General features: G+C 40.0%; 1 protein-coding gene across 2 annotated transcripts in view; it reads left to right on the top strand.

Annotated features, from left to right (window-relative positions):
• The window catches only part of LOC139467909 (leukocyte surface antigen CD53-like), a 28,743-nt gene extending 2,978 nt beyond the window's left edge, over positions 1–25,765 (top strand). For both annotated transcript variants that reach the window (XM_071250730.1, XM_071249901.1), the window contains exons 2-8: positions 13,849–13,924; positions 15,424–15,639; positions 17,192–17,266; positions 18,962–19,066; positions 19,655–19,852; positions 20,008–20,100; positions 22,342–25,765. In XM_071250730.1, the coding sequence (XP_071106831.1) occupies positions 13,859–13,924; positions 15,424–15,639; positions 17,192–17,266; positions 18,962–19,066; positions 19,655–19,852; positions 20,008–20,100; positions 22,342–22,410 (822 nt within the window). In that variant the 5' untranslated portion in view covers positions 13,849–13,858 and the 3' untranslated portion in view covers positions 22,411–25,765. The remainder of the gene's footprint in view (positions 1–13,848; positions 13,925–15,423; positions 15,640–17,191; positions 17,267–18,961; positions 19,067–19,654; positions 19,853–20,007; positions 20,101–22,341) is intronic.
• Positions 25,766–26,005: the final 240 nt, after the last annotated feature.

Here is a 26,005-nt window from a genome sequence, read left to right as displayed (position 1 = left end):
TATCTGAACACAGTTTCTCATAGCTGGTCACTTCTAGCTACATTGGAACGGGTTAAAGTCGGCATTGGATTCCACAAACACAGATATTGCACATAGCCTGTGGACCATATCGTTAAGCTGCGTTATTCCGAGAACCAACCCCCTGGGACATGCATAGGGATAAGCAGCCTGTTCAGTCACAATGCTTTGACAGTGACACAATAAGCTGAATAGAGGAGATCTCGCAGTAACACATAAATCATCGCCTATGCTTTATTCTCTCATTTTATGTAAACATGTGGTCAATACACTTGCCGCCTGTTGTAGAGTCATATACTTTGTAGCGCCACAGAGTGACTGCGGGATGTTTGCATCTCATTTCATCGATATGAAGATAATGAAAATAGACGAGTCTAGCTAAATGTAGCTATTCCACATATTAAATCCGCATAAGGATATATTTATTTTGGAAGAGAGAAACTTTCTGTGCAATAAATGATTTCACATACTTTAAGTTTGCCTTAATACTTTGCAGTTTTCGCAACTGGGAATTGTCTGAGTTGTTGAGACAGAATCAGTCACTTCCATTAAAAATTAAAAAAAACCATAATTATGTAAATAAAGTGCAAGTGATTCCGTGGCATTTATTTTTTTTAGCCAAGCAATATATTTTACAATAGGCCACGTCAACTTACGGACTACCGTTTCTTGGATAGCTGATAACAGAATAGGCGGGAGTTTTGTTGCATTACTGCGCCAAACGATGTCGCTGATTTCGTATTGATGTCAGAAGTTTTTGTATGTGGTCTGAACCAGGCAATCCAGTGACTGACAACTTGAGCATCGATCTATGCAATTGGCATACGATGACATGAAACAAAGTCAGCGAGCCTGCCCATCCGATCCCGTAAGTCGCCTCTTACGACAAGCATAGTCGCCTTTTTCGTCAAGCTGAAGACCTGTTCTATCCCGGCTGCAACTGATACGTGGTCTCTGTATTGCCATTACATGTTATAGATAGGATGATGTTGGCGTTGTAATTGGTAGCGGCTGTTCAGTGATTAAGTGCATTTGAACCCCCATGTTATAATGCAATGGGTGAACTAAATTTGAAGTGAAGGAGTTAACACGTAATGCTGCATCAGCGGTCAAATAGCTACGAGGCGTCTCCCCAACAAATAGTGTTGATAATTAGTGAATCATTAACCGTGAAAAAAAGTCGATCGACACAATTATAAAGCTATTTGCATTTATAGTGTAATGTCAGAGTGTTATAAACTATAATTAGAGATACATTTAACAGCATATGGCAACTTACGTAACCAGCATGTGCGTGCCAGGCTATCTTTAGACATTAGGAGGGCTACTTGATTGTGTGGATTCAAATGAGGTTGTTGGTTGATGGATCCGCCGACCCAAATGTTCGTAATGTTGAATAAAAATACAATTTCTAGAAGAGTATTGTTTCACCACCAAGTTCCAGTGAATAAAAAAACTTCAAAGATCGTAAAAATAAACTGACGGAACAAAGAAAGTTTACACCCATGTTTAATGGTGGTTAAAAGTGAAACAATAACTGGTTATTCGATGGTGATGTATTTGAATAGGTGTCGTAGTTGTGTTTTGGACATTACGTTTTTGGTGTTCCGGTTACCGTTGCAATTTAGTAACGTTTGATAACGTTTTTAGTTTTTTAGTCAAATCCAATTTTTAAGTGTATGCTTTTTGACCTGGCAGTTTAAGGAAGTGACGTTACCGTTGTGATTCTAAATAAGGGACCCTTTAATTGTTTTTTCCACCCGACCGATAAATATGTTGTAATCTCTTGAAAGAAACGTTTTCTGACAGTTTAGTTTGTTTCGACCACCAATCTTAAGATTTGGGTAAGGAATTAGTAATCGGAAAAAACTGAAATAAGTTCATATGCTGGCGTCTCGGAGAGGTGAGAGTTTCGCGCGCTCTACACTACCTTGACTCACACTTTCACAGCGATATGTCAATAGTAGGACGATCGATGTCTCATTGAGACAAATGATCGAGTTTAACTTGACGTACCGCAGTTGGTGCAGCCTAAGCTAAATCAAACATGAGCCGATAAGAGAGTTTTCAATCCGCTAACAATACATTTCGCTAGTCGTTGAGCGATGACGCGATCATCGGGAAATATCGATTTTATGGCTCGACTGTGTTGTGGCGGCTGTACTCATCGTATTGCTTGAGACTTCCTGGATGGTTCAACGATCGATATAGCGGATCAACCACTAGGTTTCCCAATGTGTCACCCTTCACCTCATGAAATGATTTTGTGCCGGCTATACATATACGTGGGTGGAATGAAATCAGCAGCATCGCCAGCACACAACATCGTCAGCATCACACTAGGGGCCAACCTAAGCAGTTTTACAGTTCTTGTGCTTATGTTGCGCAAGAGGAGGACCGCTTGGTGGTGATACACAAAAACTGTGCATGTGTTCAAGAATACTCGATGGAGTTGATGGACTTAGCACAACCGTAGCACAACCGACTAGACTGCTGCAGATTTACTGCCTATTAGCTCTCTATCCTTCAATTTCCATTGCTGCACGGAGCAATGTTCCCTATAACAAGCAATTGGGAAGTACCAGGGTGATGGTGATTTTACCATCAATTGGATTCATCTATTCTTCTTATTCACATCAAGTGTGGTTTTGATAATAGGTCTTTCATTTTGTAATATGGTTAAGGGGGTGCACGCTACAGCTTAAACGGTCTAACTACATAATAGTACAGTTTAAGAGAAATAAGATTTGTATGTAACAGGATATATGACGTGCACAGATCCTGGCGTCCTTTGGAGTTCTTACATCTGTGATTAAGTGCGAGCCGTATGTTTCCTTTGAATATGAACCTATGGGCATTTTGGTTTTATATGGTTCTAGGTTGTGTGTGATTGTGCCTTGTGTGGTACCATGGATGTGGTCCAGTTTCTGGTGTGACCTGTAGGTACCAGGATTCTTGGAATATGGGATGTCGTCACATTTCTAGAGAGACTGGTAGTACCATGTATTTTCCTGTTGGTTGAGAGTTCTGCATGTGGAAGCCTGTTGTCCTCCTTCTATGGAGGCATTGTGACGCCAATAATGTTGTCCAACGTCTATAAAGTCATGTTGGTACCGTTGATGCCTATTCTGTTCTTTTGACATCTCTCGGGAAATATCAAGCTATGCACCAGCTGCTGATGATGCATCGAAGTATCGTTAGTACCAAACTGTATTGGCATTAATATCGATGCATTGCCACTCAACCAATTACCACTTATATTTGCTCCTCCTTCCTCGACATGTCCTGACCAGTCATCAATTACATCCTGCAATATTTCAGGATACTACTGAATATTTCCCCGCAAATCATAATTACAACCAGTACTCTTGACATTCTTCACTGTGTATAATGAACATGGCGAACAATGTTATGCATTTATGACATTTGTTGACCTTTATCGGGTCATTGAATAGCAGCCCAATTGTACAACTGCCTGAAACGCCCCATGCAGGTTCATGTGTATTTGTCCCACACATGTTGGTGGGAAATCGAGCAGGGCTGCTACACAATCTTCCTGTTTTCATGACCCACTGCGGGGTCTAATCTAAGGAACACAACGGTTCTAGGTTGTTCATTGAGGAAGGTCGTTACTTAAGGGTTATGTGTTGCAAATAAAGCTATAATCAGTAGCCCAGGGACATACAACACAACTATACTCTCAAGACCTTCTGATATATATGGATTCGTATGTGCTAAATGTATTTACTAATAATCCAACAGCCTGCGGCCAACATTGAGACTTACTCACAACACAATTTAAATTCTTGCTTTCTCAATATTATTTAAAGTAATGATCGGAACGATATTGTGATAGGTTGTTTTTGTCCTTAAACGCTGTAGTTTGGAACCGCAGCTGATTCAATGCCTTCATTGCTGTTCGAGCGCACTGCCTCGCGTCCTTCAAGATTCTCGGATAACGGACTCAACAAGCTGCTTCTTGTATCCTCGTAAATAACATTCTTCGCTTAGCGCAGTCACAGAACTCTTCTACTGTCTATGTATAGCACAAGCGCGTCGCAGTTTATACACAGCAGGTCGTATTTCACATAAAGCGTGCACGCCCAAGCCATGCAGGCGGTATAAAAATAACTGGCACAAAATATTATTTGCCGTGAGGCAAGATACACCGATGTGTCAAATCAACATGTGTCACGTCCTTGTCCACGGGTTGCTGCAAACTATCAGGCATGTATTTCCGAGCGGGAAGTTATTCACAAGACAGTCTTGAAAGTTGTAGCAATTTGAAAATAAACACAAACATTACTTAAGTTTGCTTTTAATTTTAGTTATTAAGGGTCACTAAACAACAAACCACGATGAGTCAGAACAAAATAATATAATACGTTTTAACTATCTGGTGATGAGAACTGATATGAATTAGGAATATTAGATCATCGCTAGACGTGCACTTTACAGAATCACATCTATAGCACGGTCGAATGACATCCAACCTCAATTGGAAGCTAAGCTCGTATTACAGGACGGGCGTTCTTGTCTGCATATCGGGTTAAGGAGGAGTGGGACGCACTGTGAAGCTTAACCGAACTACACGAACTTGTGTTCATTCAAAGCATCAGCGAAGGTCATTTGGTTCCGTATCACCCTCAATGAGGCACAGTTGCATCTAATCACAGATTTTATGATGTGTGTGCAATGTTTATATATCGATTTTTTCTAGTGTATACCAATGAAGACATCTGATTATTGACCGCCTCTCACACGAGATGTTCCTGAGTGATCCATGGTAGTTTTGTCCCAGTACATTAATCATTATTATGGAGAAATCGGGATTTGCTGAACAGTTAGTTTGTGTTGAATATAACCTAACGAATCCACAAGATTTGAGGATTTTTAGCACGTTGCTCCTTAAATATCCTAAGTCGTCATGTAGAAGAGATACAGTTGCTTGTAATCTGGTATTCGAACGATAAACCATCTGGAACCTCTGTCGGACAGGTTGTCAACATGACCTGGAATGTTATCGAAATATGGACGTAATGACACAACACACAGACGCGTAAGTTAATAAAACAACTACTTGTACTCAAACCAAGAGTATTATTATAGGGGAAATCCGGTCCACTTCGAGCCGAGTTAACAGCCTTCATGTGCCTGGGAGCTTGGATGTGGCAATACTGCACGCAGTGTACCTGGATAGATCGTCGAGTCATGTTTTCGACGATGCATTACCAAGGTGTTTGAGGAACGCTCTTCTCAGCTGGTTTATCCAACTGAGAAGCAAATTGTTGCTGGATGCGTCAGAAACTTCGTCATGAAGAACCTACACTTCATATATATTTTGACAGGGTTGTCAATCGGGTCTTATATGGGAGCAATAGACACGTGCTTTCTCTCATGAACATGGCGTGTAATGATACCAACAGTACCGACATAGTTGCCATCATGTAGATGCTAATTGATCTAATTGGTAATATGGCTCAGAAGGAATGGAAGTAGGGACGGGTTCGTGTGTGGTGTGGGGTTGGTGGTGTGTGGGACGGAAACTATTCATACCAAATACGTTTGTTTGTTTCATATTGTTTAACCCCGCAATCACCAATGCAGCTATATGACGACGGTCTGTAAATAATCGAGTCTGGACCAGATAATCCAGTAATTGACATCAAGCGCATCGATCCATGCAATTGGCATACGATGAAAGGTATCAAGTCAGCAAGCATGACCACCCGATCCCGTTAGTCGCCTTACGACAAGCATAGTCGCCTTTTATAGCATGCATGGATTGCTGTGGACCTATTCTACCCCGGATCTTCACGGGTCTGAGCAAAGAGGATACATGACAAGGCTTTAGAAGACAATCCAATGGAATGAACCGCTATCAAAATAATCATTATTAAGTGATAGGACCCTTAACTGATAAATGCCATGATTACGTATGTTTGTTCTATGATAATGCCAGACTGTTAGTGGAAATCTAGTTGAAAGCAGTAAGTAATATGTCCCACTTCAACCGTTATAATAGTTAGAACACTGTGGCAATCCATACAAGTCAGCTGTCTGTCACTTTATGTATTCCCGACAGTAGCAAGACACAGGGTATATGAGGCATGTGTGCCATTGCTTCTCTATTGATGTCTGGGCTTATAATTGTCTCCCTTGGCGTCTGTGCCATTGCAGCTCGTGAATAATGCATGTGGAATGTAGATGACTGAATGGCAAATACATGACATTTACGCACCCCCCCCCTTGGGTTTCATTTGATTAAATCTTGCTGGGATAATTTGTCAACTGTGGGCTATTGGTAGAAATACTGATTTCTAGAAAGAGCGTATTTTGTAAAAAGTAGTATAGCAGTGCATAATTTACAAAATGTCCAATCATATAATAAAGTGTGTGTGTGTGTGTGTGTCGGATTAGACAGTTTCATGTCTGAATGTACCCGCAGTTCATTAAACGTGCACATTTGGACGTGTACACTGCGTGCAAGTATGCATAATTCCACAACATTGTATGAATGTTTAAATCATAAGACTTTCCCCCTCAAATACACTTTTACATACACTTAATAATAATATACAAAAACACTTCGTTTTGGGAGGAATTTTGACACAGTAGCTTGACGTCTCATCGATTTTATCGCAAGGGCTACCGCTGCCAATACTCACTGCCGGAATTCAGAGTTATACGCTGTATAATCCGACACACACACACACATATATATATATATATATATATATATATATATATATATATATATATATATCGGATTATACAGCGTATACACAGATTACACTGAGCTGTTTTATTTGGTATAGCTGGTATATCGCTTTTTATAGTGATTCATAAACACATGGCTACCACTTCGGTGAAAACGTAAAGCACCGGTATGGTGCTGACAAACCTAGAAATGTTTTTTTTATAAAAGGTATATAGACACCTTATACGGTATCTCAGTTATCATCAGACATCGTATATATTATGTTTTATCCTAGAGCATCTATCAACTGACATCACATTTTTATAATCAATTAATCAAATACCATGTGCAATCATGTTCTGACATATTTTGGATATTGGACGTATTTTGGATATTATTGATTATCATTACATCATAAATCAAACATCGAGACCATCTGTCAACCAGCACCATATGCTATCTATTATTGCATCTTTAATGAAACAAAGAAAATGCATTTTAACATGAATCATCTGTCAGCATATAGCATATGTCATGAGGCATCGTATTCTCAATTTCAAGTATCGTCTGAAACATGTATCCCGGTAAAAGGTTAGGATATCTATATATCCATGTGACCACATGGGTCCATATACACTTTGTTGCAGGATTTGAGAAATATTTTAGTGGAGCAATATCCATGGGTCATCTCCGAGGCGCGAATAAGACCAATCTGCCTAGCCACTGTCCGAGGGCCAACATTCGACTAACACAAAGCACTCTACTTAAAAGTATTAGTCACGTCTACATGCAACGTGTCTTGATATGTCAAGGTCAGTTTAAACTACCTCTCACTTCCTCCTCAATGTCATGCTTCAAGGACCTGTCGCTAATAATTTGTATTGACTGCACTATTATTTAATTAGAATATTATATAAACACCTACACTTATATAGACGCCCTGCTAAAACCCACGTCCCTCCAAAGTGTCTGTGGCATATGCTATCGGTGATCAGACAGCAACAATGTAAACTGCGGGGCAACAGAAAGGATATACCTATGATTGATGGTGGCTAGAATAAAACAAACAAGAAATGGTTATTCGATGGTGATGTATTTGAGACGGGTATCATGGTTGTGTTTGGGACCTAAGTTTGCAATCCACTGCTTTCAACCTAGTAACATTTTGAAAACATTTGTAATGACTTGTGTTTTGGTCAAACCCAAATTCCAAGCGTATACTGTGTTATGCTCGGCGGTGTATATGCTATATCGACAGGGAGGTTTGTCATATGAGATTATGCTGCAAATACAGAATATTAGTTAGCCTCAGGCATCACCTACCGGTATTTAGATGGTTGGATAATGTCAACAGACATCCTGTAAAAAACATGGGGCAGGGATCGCACTTAATAACTGGCTTGCGTCCATTATAAACAGCATGCTGTCTTAATTAATTTACAAAAATTGTAGGAAATAATTATATTTACATAGGCTACATATGGAATATCACACCGATAATTTAGTTCAGTACTTGCAATAACATCACACTATGGAGAAGCACCTCAGTATTATCGATGGCAGGCAGAACATGCACTTGCTCGGCCAGATCAAAGAGCTGTCGGGATCAAGCCGAATGACCTAATTTGATTTCACGGTTTAATCATCTCTGCGAGGCTAGATCGATAGCGACAGTCGTTTGAAACTTCTGTGTCCTAGAGATACACGAGGGCTCATATTTACATTTTTCTGATTAATACGAATGAAACCAGACAATACATTTCTCCAACATGAAATGAAAAGTGACATTGATGCGTCCCGTGTCTTCTGTTATACAGACCCTGATACAAGTATATCCAAGACTGTAATGTTTGATTATTTTGAATGTTCCAGATTACTGCAGAAAATGAAGAGAGTCTCTGGGCTCCTTTTCGTTATGTTTTATTAAGATAATTTAACAACTGTTTTGTTTCTGTCAGATATGTTCATTTCAGAGACTAGATGTTAGTCTCGTATTTTACAACGATTGGGGAATGTCGCTATATATATTCTATACTGACCCGCAAAAGAAACGTCACCATGGATAGATATATTAGAAACCTTATTTGTCCAAACACTAGAAACATTCTTTGAGACATATTAAAAAAATATTTAACTTGGCAAAACTGATAATCAAGGTTGAAATTAAAGTGTCAAATGTTCTTAAAGTGAAACGCAACACTAGTCTCTGAGAAAATGGCATCACAACCTGTACCGACCTGCTGTGACACCATTGCCTCTCCCTGGACCGATGTTCTGGAAGACCACAGGGCCGACCCTCTGTGCAAGATCAATTCCACCCCACACTATGATGCTCGGACCACCAAACGAGTCTCTCTCAACAACACAAGCATCCGAATAACGTTCCCCACGGCGTCGCCAGACTCTCTCTCTCTCTCTCTCTCTCTCTCTCTCTCTCTGCCCTCTGCTGTTGAGATACAGTAACAGTTCTCGTCTGTGAAGAGGACTCTTCTCCACTACTGATGGCACCATCTGTAGTGTTGGTGGTCTGGTACCGTTGCTGGAGCATGTATTTGGCCCTTACGTTGACTTGAAATGCATTGGCTACTTGCCGGGCGATTTGTCGAGCTTGCAATTGTCCATGGGCTTGGTGTCCCTGATTTCTTGTCAATCTTGGCATTTGGTAGCAATTCAATAACGAAATAATTATATCCGATCTCGGTGGATTTTTAAAGGGCATGAAATGGGAGCACGCATATACATTTCAATTTGCACGGAACTCACGTGCATCGGGTTACCAAGGCCGCTGCCGTGGTGCGTTTGGGCGATCGGTTTTATTGTCATTTACTTGGTTTTGTTGTCATCAAATTTCATTTTTAAATTTTAGAAACTTCGACAAAAATTACTCAGATATTTAAATGACAACTTTTCATGCAATGTTACTTGGGGCGACGTTTCTTTATCGGTTCAGTATTTAACCAAGGAAGAAAGGAGTACTTAATCGCTTACCATCTTTTCATTTTGCGTTTTAAAATAGGGCCTGGGACAACAGGGAGGCATTTGTGCGTATACACTAACACCCCGTTATAAAATATACAATGGGCTATGACTAAATCAATGATTTGTCGACTCAATTGTTTCGAAACAAACGTTTTTTCAGCGTCATTAATCTTGTCAAGGCACCTTAGTCCATGATTGTGCCTAAAATACAATCTGCCCCATCTTCCTAGTTATGACGTACCTTTTACTCCAAGATTTCCATCACATAATCATCTCATTTTCAAACTACGTACTGTTCGTCCGTATGCAATATTAATAATGCTGATGGTCATTAACGCCCTGTAGGAATCATTAACGTCCGATCCGAGAAGATCCTGATTTGAAGTGATCTTCAGCAACACATGCTTGTCGTAAGAGGCGACTAACAGGATCGGGTGGTCAGTCTCGGTGACTTGGTTCATGCATGTCAGCTTATCCTTTTACGTATATTCATGCTCATGATGTCAATTACTTGATTGTCAGGTCCAGACTCGACTATTTACAGCCCGCTACCATATAGCTGGAATATTACTGAGTGCGGAGTAAAACAACAATCAAATAAACAAAACAAACAAACATACAAACACATTCCAACGTCCGTTTTCCCCATCTGTAACTTTGATTGTATTTACTTATTTATATGAACATGTAAATACATACACATATATGAAAATATATGCTTTGGCTGCATCATTATAAGCTGTAATGTGATGCGTTTCGTAATTGTGCTAGAATTCAATGATCATAGGCCTGGATCCATAATTATGGATATTTGTTTGTAAACACCATACTTGTGCTCGTTGTTTCATGTTTAGACCTGCACAACTTCGGGCTTTCCTCACACATCAACCATGACACACTGAAATCCTGTAAAATACGGGGCGGTCGGGTAGCCTAGTGGTTAAAGCGTTCGCTCGTCACGCCGAAGACACGGGTTCGATTCCCGACATGGGTACAATGCGTGAAGCCCATTTCTGGTGTCCCCCGCCGTGATATTGCTGGAATATTGCTAAAAGCGGCGTAAAACCATACTCACTCACGCACTCACTGTAAAATACGGCATTAAAGATACATGCCATGGATTGTGTGCGGTGAACATTGCATCATCATTGAAGAAAGGAATATTACAACCTAACGCACCACGTTCCAATATCTCACATGCAAAGGAGAGATTAAAATCGCGATTCGGACATAGGCTAGGACCAGTATATTTGGTTATGTTATTTAGATAGAGTTTATCTGTATTCATCCATCATCTAAACTTAGGAAGTGACAGGACCCGTGAAGATAAGGGGTAGAATAGGTCTTCAGCAACCCATGCTTGCTGTGAAAGGCAACGATGCTTGTCGTAAGAGGCGACTAACGGGATCTGGTAGTCAGGCTCGCTGGATTGTTGGATGCATGTCATCGTATCTCAATTGCGTTGATCGATGCTCATGATGACAATCACGGGATTGTCTTGTCCAGACTCGATTATTTGCAGACCGCCGTCATATAGAGGGAATATTGCTGAGTGCAGCGCTAAACAACAAACAAACAAAGGAAGTGACAGTCCAACGTTTATCTCCGTAGCGTACAGAGAAATGGTCATCTAGTTTTTTCAGACTTAACTTCACTCATAAACACATTTGTCTTAATTGAATTGATATTTAAAATATGTCGAGATAAGTAAAGCGCAAGTTCACAATACCGTCGCTAATTTAATCAGAAAATGATATCATCCACAGTAGCTCGAATAGATATAAATGCGGACGACAGTCAGTGAAATCATGGCTCTGTGGCTGACTAATCAGCTCATGTTAATTCACTAATGCTTGTGGTATAGTGAGGATTTGCCGTGTACAGTGATACCTCTACTTATCAATTTGATCCCCCAATTAAGCCGGTTAAAACACCGCATGAAACACCTTGGTTGAGGCAGCTGAGAGTGAAGGCTACAAATGTGTGTTGGTCTAGCATATGCGTGTTAACTCCCCGTTTGTCTATTGTATTGCAGTCGCTGTGTCCCAATGCACTTTGCATCCACATGAGCCTCTGCACACAGTAGCGTCAACTATAATTATCGCTGTTGTATCATAGCAACAATTTACTCTGATATCGGATTGCACCTTGCATGGCTCTTTCATATTGTCCTGGCAAGTTTCAATTGGGTCATTCAAGTACTGCTTTGTTTGAATGGCAATTGTATTATGTATATCGATCTATCGGTAAACAAACTCCCATATGTACACACGAAGAATGAATTATATCTAAACCTCTAAACATTTCTTCTTGCATATATAGTCCCCTAAAATAACCTGAACCTTTCAGTTCTTACTTTCTAATTTTATTTAAACAAACAAACTTGTATTGCCTTAATTCATTGAATTGAACCCAGAAAATCCCTGTACGTTCAGTCAAAGATTGAAGACATTTGCTGTTTGTCAAACTAAATTGACAGGCAAATGATAGTATACACCCATGTTTCATGGTGGCTAAAATGAACCAAAAATAATGGTTATTCGATGGTTATTCGATTCGGTACCATAGACGATGGATCATATCAATGAGTATCCCACAACAGGTGAAGTGCAAAAGACGTGTCAATGAACATAGGGGTCGCAATTTCACAGTACACAGTTTTGAGCAGAGTGAAGTGTGGGCTTCAAGCATGTCAAGTGTAAACTTTATTGTGTCCAGCAGTTTATCATAGGCTTGCATGGGATTTGGGAATATTTCTGTTTCAGGGCCCGTTTGTCAGACTAGTTTTCTTGTGTGCATCTCCAAGGGATGTATTATGATAATTTATGTGGCTAGTAGAGAGATGGAACATGCAAGCAGCCTGACAACATCATCGTCTTAAAAGAAACGTTGCAGGATATTGAACCTGAATTTCCCTTTTAGCAGCCGTGTCCATGGTCAACCGATAGCAATTTAGCAGCCATGCATCCTGTCATCCGTTATAATGCCGCGGTATCTCGCCGTATAGCGAGGTTCCTGTGTATGCACATTATCATTAAACATAATCATATTTCATTTAAGTAGAGGCCTTGTATAGGTTGTCAAAGCTCAGGGGATGTAGTTCAATGTATATGTTGGGAGTGTTTGTCGTAAGTTCGATTAATAGAGGATTCATTGTAGTAGGATGACCATGTAAGATGTATTGTGGTCTAGTGATAGAACGTCTGCCCTGAGAGCGGAAGGTCGGGGGCTCGATACCCGGCTGCGTCATACCAAAACACGTTTAAAGTTGGTACTTGTTGTTACCCTGCCTGGCGATAGGCATTAAGGGGCTTAAACAAGGACTGTTCGGCCCGGAGTCGGTATACTGTGTCTGAGTGGGTTATTCATGTGAAACTGTGGCATTTTATCCACGTGGGCTAGAACTTAAAGATCGTCAATAATCTTGACGCGACGTTAAATCCCAGTTGACCTCATCTCGTGACTAATTGGAACATGGAGGCGGACTTAGAATTATTAATACTATCATTTAGATTACAATCAAATGTTGTACGTTAGACAGACGTACCTATCTTTGTCTATGTAACAATTTCACTTTAAGTTGTCTCTTTTCGTATGACTTCATTTTGTAAGTTAGACAGGCGTACCTATCTTTGTCTATGTAACAATTTCACTTTAAGTTGTCTCTTTTCGTATGACTTCATTTTGTAAGTTAGACAGGCGTACCTATCTTTGTCTATGTAACAATTTCACTTTAAGTTGTCTCTTTTCGTATGACTTCAATAAAATTAAACACAAACTATTGATATTTGCGGGTCAGCAAATCTGACAACATATCATTTTTCTCGATACTGTAACAAGAAAATGTATTCGTATTGTTCTCTTTGTCCTCAGACAACTGTGAGATAATCATAACGTCATTTTGAATGCACAAACGTCATAAAACGAACGATGACGTCGTAAACAGATTTCAAAGTCTTTTTATCAAGAATTATCAAGAAATGTATTTTTCTCTTCTTTTAAAGTTTCAACCTTTTATGAACGTTTCATCCAATCATAATGCCTCGCACGTGCCCATCTGTTTTACAATATGTATATGTGGTTGTTTTCATCAGACGAGCTGCGGTGCCGAAAGTCAGGCTTTCATTGAAACTCTGCCTTTACATTTTCAGATAATTCAAGATGGTGGCAGGATGTGGTGCCAACTGCATGAAGTATACGCTCTTCTTCTTCAACATCCTCTTCTTTGTAAGTATGACACTGTGGAGATACGAGCGACGTCAATACATTATGTTCTTATGGAAAAAGGGTAAGATAAGGGGATAATTTTGCATGTTCCAATGTTCAGCTAGACACACTGATAATCCTTGCTGAAGTTAATATATGGCCGAGGAATATAAAGATAATGACATGAATGGATCCCTGAAAATCATTGAATGAGAGCGTGAGTGAGTTGGGTTTAACGCCGCTTTGAATAGTTATTGCAGTTATATCATGGCGTGTCAGCTTGATGTGGAAGGAAAGCCAGAAGTGATACAGGACTAAGTCTTTGATGTTACTTACGGCCTCGGAGGACACTAAATGACCGTCAAGAATGTGAAGTATAAAATTTTGTGAGCGTCCCTGTGACTAAATCTCAGTATTGGCCTCTTCTCCCTCTTATTTATACATGTGCCAGACGTACACCAATCTCTATATATTAGGATGTTTCACTCAGATGCAATACCAGTCCGCTCGGGGATTATGGGGACACCTCTGTGGGAGGTAGCGTCAGTTGAACTTTGTGATCAACAAATCGGCGTCAAGTCTTCCAACCATTCAGACCAGCATATATGAGTTATATATATCGAAAACAATATCTAAAATGACAAGCTCCGAATGTAGACGATGAAGGTAGCGTTATTATATAACTCATATATGTTGTTGTGGGTATATTAAACAAACCGAAGTTTCTGAGCGTTGTAGGTGTACTATCAGGGGTATATTTGTGATCTGTGGCCATTTTCTTTTGCTGAGATCGACATTTTACGAATATAGGTGGTAAAGAAATTGAACCGAATAATTATAGAAAGCTGACGTCTGATCTCAAGAACCAACGATACCTCCATTTTGACTGGGCAGCCAATTTTAGCTCAGGGTTCATTTCACACTTGTATGGGGGTATCGTATCGTATTTCTAGCGTTAGCTGCATCAGATTGCAATGTCTCCAGAGCACATTGCGCCTTCAATATTTTGGGGAAATTGTTAATATTAATTCCATGACGTGTTGAACTTTTTCCTTTGTTTATTATTAACAGGAAAGAATCAAGAAGCACACTTTGAAGTTTTTGCGAAGTAAATCATAAATTCTACAAAGCCGATTATGCCAAATAATATGCAGCTAAGGCTAATATCACGGAAAGGGGGCCAGATAATGTATTACTATCTTCGAGACGGGACAAAGGATGGCGTCATCCCGTCAGCTCACCTGATCAGTTTGGAACACTTTGGAACTAAACCACATTGTTGTTACAGGCGTCGCCCTCTTGCTTCACCCCTTGTCATCACTTGTCACCCTGTTGGTTGTTTTTTTAAATGATTCTGTCCTACCCAGTTTTTGATCACTTAATAAAGACACTGGCACCTGTGCCGAAACATCGCATTAAGAAGTCAACCCTGTCTTGATACTACAGCTTAAACTACCACTTAAAAGTAAGCTCCTCTAAACTTAATTGTCACTACGGATAAAGTGCAATGTTCCTTTCAGTTGTCGGGGGTGGTGCTGGCGGCTATCGGCGGTTACACGATGTTCTCAGCGGATGCATGGGCAGCAAGCTTGGATCAGAACGATGGGTCAGGTGCGGCTCTGGGCCTAATCAAGCTGATAGCGATTGTGTTCATCGTCGCAGGGTTCCTACTCATGGCAATCTGCTTTTTCGGCTGCTGTGGAGCTATTAAAGAAGTGAAATGCATGTTGGGAACGGTAAGTGTACTTGGGACTATCAAGTACTTTTTGGGATATGCCAGCCATAGATACAGTAAACTACGTTTATAACGAACACGCTTATGACGAAATGACAGCTATCACGAAATAGTTTTTGGGTTGCAGCCATTTGGAATATATATGCTGTATATTTGCTAATAAAGAATTACCATTCTACACTTAAATCATTGGTCCCCTTAAGTCAGTTGTAACCGTAGTTTACTGTATACGGAATACGTCGCAGTACGTTTTGTTCGGTTCACAGGGACAAATGTTTATGAATGGACTATATAGACTGTGAAAGGATAAATCGACATGCCTTTGCCTATCCCCGTCAAAATAATAATTTCTTTGCTCGTGTATCTCCCTCCCTGAGGTGATTCCTGGGACCCCGTCCACAACACGATTCTAAGATGATGGAAGCACCCATACTTTAGCATAGACTTACGGCGGTCGTAGCTCCAAGACAGCTTTGCGGAAAGGGACCCGGAGCATAAGATCCAGTTCAAGGAACAAACTAATGACAATTAGGTGGACACATACATGTACCAGCTGATTCTACCACAACGTCGTGGGTCCTGGCTTATGCTAACACTCACCGTTTGTTTCTTGACAACGACACGAATATTTTCAGACCGCCTTGAGATATGTTGAACATTATAGACAACGATGTTATGTTGACGTCAGAGCCGTAAATGTCTCGACGACTTCCGTTACATATCCAGCTGATCGAGAGGCCTGTTCAACTTCTGCCGGGCACGCCAAAGAGAAGCAACTGTTTACAATAATTAAGCCTGTTGATGGCTGCCATGGCTTGGCTGTCAAATTATTCAGCAGGGACAATAAAATGCAAAGTCGTGCAAAAATAAGTACCAAATTGTTCAGATAACTACATAACATGAGAACTAATTGTTTCCATGGAAGAGAATTTATGGATGTCATTTTCTTTATTATGAGGCACGCAGCGTTTCGGAGTATATACTTACTTGATGAAGGAGTAAGAACATACTCCGAAACATCTAAGTTGACATCTATAAATTCTCTTCCTTATGTGTATCACTTCTAAATGTCATTCATAGGACTTGATTGTTTCCAAGTCACCACGTACTGTACCACGGCTGCATATTTTGTATTTATATATATTTTCTTACTTTGATATTGCTACGCATAGGGCACTTTAATGTAAACGGGAGTGTAGACAATAAAATGACGAGATAGGCAAAGATGACCGTGAATGATGCCCCAAATGATGTCAGATGCATTTCCGTATTTTGACTTTTGGTGCACCATTACTTCCTCACACTAATCATAAATACCGTTCCTGTATGTTTTCAGGTGAATATTTAACGTGCGTTTGATTGTGTTTGAGATGGTTTCACCGGTAGGACAGGATATGCTTTCACCTCTGACCACTGGTATCATCGCTATTTGACAGTGATTATCAGCAAATTGTTATGATATGATCGGGATCTGATTTTGGCAGATATTTCTTATAAATATGGAAATGGTTTTGTCGCCTTTTTACACTGCTTCTGCTATGGTTGCCTTCCAGTATGCTGTTCTCATCGGCATTGTGATTATTGCTGAGTTGGTTGTGGCCATCAGGATTGGCATGTACAAAGGAGCGGTAAGTGGAATCAGTGAGTGATTGATGGAGTAAGTTAGGTTTAGCGGAGCTTCTGAATAGAATTGTTGTTATTTCACGGCGTTTCAGCCTAGTTCTCATGTCTAGGGAAATCCTTAATTTATACAGATCTTAAACAGTAACCCACAAGCAAAACTAGAAACATGACCAGGGCAAACCAGGATTCGAACACAGGACCATTAGCTTCTGAAGGAGATTGGGCATCCCATGCTCTGTCGACACGTTGAGCGTGCCATTATATTAAAGATTTAGAACGAAACCTCTTTGGTCCGGCCTTGCGCATGATAGTTGCCACGAACGTCTACACATACGAGAAATGATATTATTCTGTGAATATCTATATTTATGTGAAGTAACATTATCCTTTGAACATCTACATATATGTGAAGTAACATTATTCTTTTAACACCTACATATATGTTAAGTAACATATTCTTTGAACATCTACATATATGTGAAGTAACATTATTCTGTGAACATCTACATATATGTGAAGTAACATTATTCTGTGAACATCTACATATATGTGAAGTAACATTATTCTTTGAACACCTACATATATGTAAAGTAACATTATTCTGTGAACATCTACATATATGTAAAGTAACATTATTCTGTGAACATCTATATATATGTAAAGTAACATTATTCTGTGAACATCTATATATATGTCACGTACATTATTCTGTGAACATCTACATATATGTGAAGGGATTTCATTTGGTGAGCATCTACATATATGTGAAGGAACATTATTCTGTAAACATGTACATATATGGGAAGTAAAAACAATCACGTGAACATCCACATATATGTGAAGTAACAAAATCCTGTGAACATCTACATATATGTGAAGGAACATTATTCTGTGAACATGTACATATATGGGAAGTAAAAACAATCCCGTGAACATCCACATATATGTGAAGTACATTATTCTGTGAACATCCACATATATGTGAAGTACATTATTCTGTGAACATCCACATATATGTGAAGTACATTATTTTGTGAACATCCACATATATGTGAAGTAACAAAATCCTGTGAACATCTACATATATGTGAAGTAACAATATTCTGTGCAAATCCACATATATGTCATGTACCTTTTTCTGTAACGATGATTCTGTCATGCGAAAATGTGTTATCGGAGGATTTTATTGGGAACGCTTCCAAAAGGATGGAACTGGATCCTCTGCATTTACTTGTGTGCAGATGTTATTGAACGTTACATACATTAATATACGTACACGATAGTGAGTACATCAGCCATGAGAAAAAAGTTCATTAATTCAAGTACATCAGTAAGTATACATAATAAAATATTTAATATAATATTAGTTGCCATAAATGTGTTTATAACGTACATATACTGTTTTTGTTTCCTTAATTTATGTGAGGGACCGAACATTTATTATTGTGGGGTGGGGGCCGGTGGGTTGGGAGGGTGACAGAATATTTTGTCAGTCACTGCTTCACTCGGAAAAGGGACAATGAATACGTTTTCAACATTTTATTTCACAACACATTTGTTTCCGGACATCCATGTCCAGCTGCGAATTTATTTTGTTGGACGTTGGGCATAGTTATTGTTTTCCTGTATTTTGAAGAACAGAAAATTTATATTTTTAAATGGTCAAATGGTCGGTCCCTTGATATGTATGTCTCTCACAGTTGGATTCCCTCCTGGAAGCTTCAAAAGAAGGAAGTCGTATTCGTGTCCGATCGTACGGCAGTGACAGAGACAGTGACAGATCCTGGGACAAACTGCAGCAATCGGTACGACATGTAGACATTCAACTTTGAACCATTACAGTTTCTGCATTGACGTAATATATGCCTTTGAGGTGAACGTAATTATGCCAACGTAAATACATGATAGCTGGAGTACCACATGTAACGACACCCGTGAAGATCCGGGTTAGAATTGGTCTTCAGCAACCCATGCTTGTCGTAAGAGGCGACTAACGAGATTGCTTGTCCAGGCTCGTTGATTTGGTTCATGCATGTAATCGTAACACAGTTGCGTAGATCGATGTTCATGATTTCATTCACTGGATTGTCTGGCCCATACCCGATCATTTACAGGTCGCCGTCATATAGCTGGAATATTGCTGAATGCGGCGTTAAACAAACAAACAAACAAACCTGTAGCAATCGGATAGATGCAGGAATCAAGTGAATGTCTGCTGTAGTCGAGTATCACCTCTTCCGATCGAGTAAGCTATTATCAATACCTAGGATGGTGGTGAAGCTACCAGGTAGAAGCACGGATCACATTAATAACTGTCGTGGCAATGGACAAGCTGTAGCTATGCGATGCATCCATAGTATGCATATAACAACGTACCATCGTTTATTGCATAGACTCAATGCTGCGGTGCCGATTATTGGACTGACTTCAAGAAAGATGCCAGCGAGTGGAAAAAAAACAACGACGAAAATTACGAAGTCCCCGTGTCTTGCTGCAGAATGAAAGACCCCTCTTCCAGCATAACCACGAGCAACCTCCTGGATCCCATATGCCCCACTCGTCCTACACGCTTGAATTCATACATTGGCACGGTACGAACTCAACTTAACTGACAAATATTGTTCAGCTGTTGTTTGAAACTTGCAAATAAAAGTGACAAAACCCTTTCAAGAAAGACAATTTTATACATGATATTAATATCTACTGCTGTTTTGTGTTTGTACCATGTTTTCTTTACCTTTTGCAGGCTTGTAATGACAACGGTGGTCCTTTAACCGGCTTATTCCGGGTATTCTTCTTCAGCATAATCGGCGTTATACTTGGACTGATCGCAATCGAGGTAAGTTGCACTTTTATCACATTCCTACTGCTGTCACTGTCATATAGCGCTGTTCCTAACCTGTCACAGCAACACAGAGCTTTCTTACTCCTATCATTTTCACATTGATTGATTATTATTCCTGTCACTGTCCCAAAGAGCTTTTCCTACTCCTGTCGCTGTCACATACGGCCTTTCCTTTTGTTAGCTCTGTGATATAGGGCAATCCCTGAACCTAACTCTGTCACACAGAGCTACTACTACACCTACCACTGTCCCCTAGAGCCATTCCTACTTCCGTCACATAGAGCTTTTCCATGTCACTGGGCTGTCCTTGTTCCTACCCCCTAGCCCCCCATAACTGTCCTGTAGAGCTGTTCCTTCTCCTTTCCCAGTCACACAGAACTGTTCCTACACTTGTCCCAGTCACACAGAGCTGTTCCTACACTTGTCCCAGTCACACAGAGCTGTTCCTACCCCTGTCCCTGTCACAGATCGCTTTTCCCACTCCTGTCCCTGTCACACAGAGCTGTTCCTACTCCCGTCCCAGTCACACAAAGCTGTTCCTACTCCGGTCCCTGTAACACAGAACTGTTCCCTACACTTGTTCCAGTCTCACAGAGCTGTTCCTACTCCTGTCACACAGAGCTTTTCCAACTCCTGTACCAGTCACACAGAGCTGTTCCTACTCCTGTCCCTGTCACACCGAGCTGTTCCTACTCCTGTCACGCGGAGCTGTTCCCACCCCTGTCCCTGTCACACAGAGCTGTTCCTACACCTGTCCCTGTAACACAGAGCTGTTCCCAACACTTGTCCCTGCCACACAGAGCTGTTTCTTCTCCTGTTCCTGTCACAGATAGCTGTTCCTACTCCTGTCCCAGTCACACACAGCTGTTTCTACTCCCGTCCCTGTCACAGATAACACTTCCTACTCCTGTCCCAGTCACACAGAGCTGTTTCTTCTCCTGTTCCTGTCACAGATAGCTGTTCCTACTCCTGTCCCAGTCACACACAGCTGTTTCTACTCCCGTCCCTGTCACAGATACCACTTCCTACTCCTGTCCCAGTCATACAGAGCTGTTTCCCCTCCTGTCCCTGTCACAGATAGCTGTTCCTACTCCTGTCCCTGTAACACAGAACTGTTCCCTACACTTGTCCCAATCACACAGAGCTGTTCCTACTCCAGTCACGCGGAGCTGTTCCCACCCCTGTCCCTGTCACACAGAGCTGTTCCTACACCTGTCCCTGTAACACAGTGCTGTTCCCAACACTTGTCCCAGTCACACAGAGCTGTTCCTACTCCTGTCCCTGCCACACAGAGCTGTTTCTTCTCCTGTTCCTGTCACAGATAGCTGTTCCTACTCCTGTCCCAGTCACACACAGCTGTTTCTACTCCCGTCCCTGTCACAGATACCACTTCCTACTCCTGTCCCAGTCATACAGAGCTGTTTCCCCTCCTGTCCCTGTCACAGATAGCTGTTCCTACTCCTGTCCCAATCACACAGAGCTGTTTCTACTTCCGCCCCTGTCACAGATACCACTTCCTACTCCTTTCCCAGTCACACAGAGCTGTTTCCCCTCCTGTCCCTGTCACAGATAGCTGTTCCTACTCCTGTCCCAGTCACACAGATCTGTTTCCCCTCCTGTCCCTGTCACAGATAGCTGTTCCTACTCCTGTCCCAATCACACAGAGCTGTTTCTCCTCCTGTCCCTGTCACATATATCCTGTTCGCTTCATATAGAGCTGTTCCCACTTCTCCTGCAGTGCTTGGCATCGTTATACGACTGGGTGAACGTATAAAGTCTGCTCTACTAGTTGTACTTGCCATGGTTATCTGTGTAATCATTCGGAACATTAATGGAAAGCAGGACGGAGCAATTGGCCTAGTCCTGCACCATGACCGTGGAATATATTTATTTTATGACAAAATAATAATCTAGAAATGCAAACAAAAGCAAGTCTAGCCAGCTCAAGCTTACTCTATTCCACTCTGAATTCAGCATAGGGAATTTTTTATTATTGTGTGATATTGTGTAATATAAGATTTCAGAGACTAAATGTTAGTCTACAATTGGCCGTCTGTGCAAGTTTTACAATATACTTGGTTCAGGTTGGCATTAAGTACATTGTCAAGACAAGACAGGCTTCTAGACAGTGGAAAGAATCTCTAGTTATAGGAGTCAGAAGACCATGTTTTATTATTGAAGTGTGAATGCGAATTATAGTTTACTGTAGTTACCTATCATTTTCTTACACTGCAGCTTGTTGGCATCATCTTCGCCATTTGCCTTATCCGATTCATCGGAGACCCACGAGCAGTACCGGTGTAAATTGGAAGACGTGGTCCAGCCGGTCATCGACCCGGTCGCATGTCAAGATCACATGACACAACTGAACCTTTGCACAGTTGGTCAATTGTGGGTGGGATGACGTGTGAATCTGGAAACTATTACAGACGTGTATATCATCACTTCGAAATACCAGACAACATTGACAATTCGAGACTAATTACCCAGGCACACAAGGTCTTTAGTTTACTAGTTTCATAAACCGACTGGTATCTGGTTTACCCATACTATTAACTTCCAATACTACTTTAAGTCTTGTACGTGTATGAATACTGTTAGATCGTGTTTAATGATTTTCTTCCCGTTTATGTCAGCGGCATTATTTTGAAGAACTGAAAGCACAAGTATGGCATATAAGTGTACATACTTATATATGTATGGGTGTGTGCATGTGCATGTTTATGTGCATGTTTCAATAGTCATATCGTAATGTTCTTATAAGTTATTGTGTGCCATCTAGTCAAGTTTTACGGATTTTTTTTACAATAACTATTATCTATCCAGTTACTAATAAATATTGCTCAAATTCGTAAATATTGGCGTAGTTTTGGACTATAAGATAATATTATACAATTAATATTTTATTTATCTCAAACAGGATTTGTTGTACATCACTATTCACGTAGCTGTACTGTAACGCTCTGTGTTCGTTGTAAAGTCCGTATTGGTATGTTGACATCAAAACTATGTAAATGTAATATTTTCGAGAATTATTTTTATGTCATTCTTGTTATTTCGATTAGTATTATATTTCAGAAGGTGGCCTTAGATGATTATCAAACTCAGGATATCAAAATAGTTCGGAAAGCCTTTCATCTGCAATAGGTATTGTTAAAAGGTTTTATGATTTTTTGTACGTGCAGCAAATTTGTTGGATATCCTCTATGCAAATACTTCATAATTTTCTCAAAATTAATGAGAAAAGTGCAGCAAATTCGGACTGTAAACATCTTGTGTTGGAAATAATAGATAAAAGAATGCTTGGAAATTATGTCACATCCGTCTTCTCATAACGGCTCCGACCAAACCATCAACCTAAACAACAGTCAAGGAGTTAGTTGTAAGCGTTCCCAGCTGATTAGATGCTCGCATCGGTTATTGTGTTCAGCTGCAACATTCAACCTCCTCCTGGATAAATTAGACAAGTTCGACCATATGTATTCTACAGAAATGTATACAGACTATTTGACAAAGGCAGGCACATACACTAAGAATGTGTACTTTGAAAACTTACAATGTAATACTTTTGTTTCAACTAGTATTTGTTACACTTATTTCGTATTAAGGTCACATGTTAATATATACGAATAAATAACAGAGGAGATCATGATATATTAATTTCTTCATTCACTATACACTATACATGAAAACATTTTCACCTGAATGAATATTTGCCACACTTACATATATTCCCATCAGTTTCAGTAAGGACAAATTATGTTATATCTTTCATTTGCGGTTATGTTTTCTTCTGCATGAATAAAAATTTCCAGTGTACTGGTCTTATGTCAAATACGTCAAAACCTTTACGGTGTATAGTCTAAATCCCTGTCAACTGAAACCTATCAAATAGAAGCCTAAAGAAATTTGAAAGCGGTATTCGTGTTCTGTAATAATTTACACAGGCCATGAAATCATGCATGCGTAGTTCTGACCTTCCCTTCACAACTTCACCCGCTCTGGACAAATGGGTGGAGGGAGGTTACATAAACTATAATGAGATAATGTCTTGACACAAAAATAACGCTATCGCCCGATACAATGGGTTAGAAGAACTGTTTCTCTCTAGCAGTGGTGACACTATGTTGGGTAAGGTTCACTGTAAGCTTGAATGTGTTCGCTGTAGTGTTGGACACTTTCATTTCATTACAGTCTAATTTTCGTAAGATATTCGGTGGGGATAAAGGTAAAACGTCAACGCCCTAGAATGCCCAGTCTCGTTATCCGATGAAACATATTTCATTGGAAATACCAGGCAAAATAGCAGTGAACATTTTATGAATGGCTCACTGACAAATCCGATTTGAGTAAAATGTTTGTTCCTAGAAATCGGGGCCAGGTGTTTGCGAAGGGATACGCATGTCCAGCCCTACCGGTATCACCCGCCACTGACACAATTTGCATATGAAAGTAAGTGTTTGTTGCCTGAGAACACTTGCCTGTAGTATATGCAGTTTTGTAAATTGGTAAGGATGTTGTAGTGACACCACGTTATGTTTGATACTGTATATGTACACATGCACAACCTTGGAGCCCGAATTTTCAAATCATGTATTAAAACATCTCTGATTGTTATCAGTGCCTTATTTCACGAGACTGTAATCAAATGGTAGGATATTTTGTGGATGAAGAACTGTTTGAGTATAACAATAGCTAATAAACAGAATCAGATTTGTTGCACAAATGGCAATACTTTCAGGTAAATGTGCACATGACGCTGGCGTTACTACTTACACATGGATGTTTTGCATATGTGTACACTATAATTTTTATTCGTTTTTAAAAATGATATTTTCAGTATTATATCCGATAATTATATCAAACTGAACGGTTCATAAGAACGCTAATACTACAAGTAAGTCTGATACGTTAGGCATACTATACCATGTTTGCTATGTTGTACTGTACGGTATTGACAGAGAGATTGTTTTTCTAGTCAAAAAGGGGACGAATTTTGATGGATTACAGTATTTTCCCTCTGTGTTGTCCCCATACTGCCAGCCCTCTCTGGAACCCTGCTACGTCATTCCTGCCCAGCCTGGTAACGTTCTGTCAATCCCGTCTGGTGCCCTTGTATGCCAGTCTGGTAATCCAGGTGTATCATCAATCCATTATCAGGTGCTCTTTATTACATTAACTTGACCGTATGCCGACTTTTTAACCGTTTATACTTCTATCATTTTCTTATGTATTTTTGAGATGAGGTTTAGTGTCGTCCCATAATGCCGGGTTTTATTTGTTTTACCGTAGGTAATGGCAACACAAACCAATACAGTTAGCTAATAAACTATAAGATCATAGATAGATAGATTTGTCTAGACTCTATGTACTGTCCAATGTGTGCTGTGCGTGTCCTTGCAAAGTGATAACAAACTGTATGGAGATGTACTAAATAATGGCATTTCATCTTAAAATACTATTAGCTGCATAAGTATTATATGGTACAAACTATAACATCTTGAAGTGTTTTGCTTTATTCTTCATAATGTCTGTTATAAGAATGCTCGAAGGTTTAACTTCCGGTCTGTATTTTTCAATTCCATTTTTTGTAAGGATTTTATACATTGTGTGTTAGCTTGCTTTATTAACTGTATATTAGAATAAAGCTTTCATGGTATGATGCTCTCATTATTGGTTGTATATTGATCTCCACTTCTTTGCTTTACTCACTGGATGACAATAAGTTCGTGTAAGGTACCCAACGAGTAATAAATGCTGCTGAACGAAACTTTCGCTTTGTATAGCTAATGAAGCTTGCATGTACATACACTTGGAATGACACCAGCGAATATCCGCTCAAAATCACAGTCTTATATTCGTAACGTGTGCCGTAGGGATTAAATATATAACGTCAACG

The sequence above is a fragment of the Haliotis cracherodii genome, unplaced genomic scaffold (assembly GCF_022045235.1).
Source record: "Haliotis cracherodii isolate W230 unplaced genomic scaffold, xgHalCrac1.p SCAF_1, whole genome shotgun sequence".
NCBI lineage: Eukaryota > Metazoa > Mollusca > Gastropoda > Lepetellida > Haliotidae > Haliotis > Haliotis cracherodii.
Note: the sequence above shows the minus strand (reverse complement) of the source record. Positions and strands in the feature narration are given on the sequence as shown.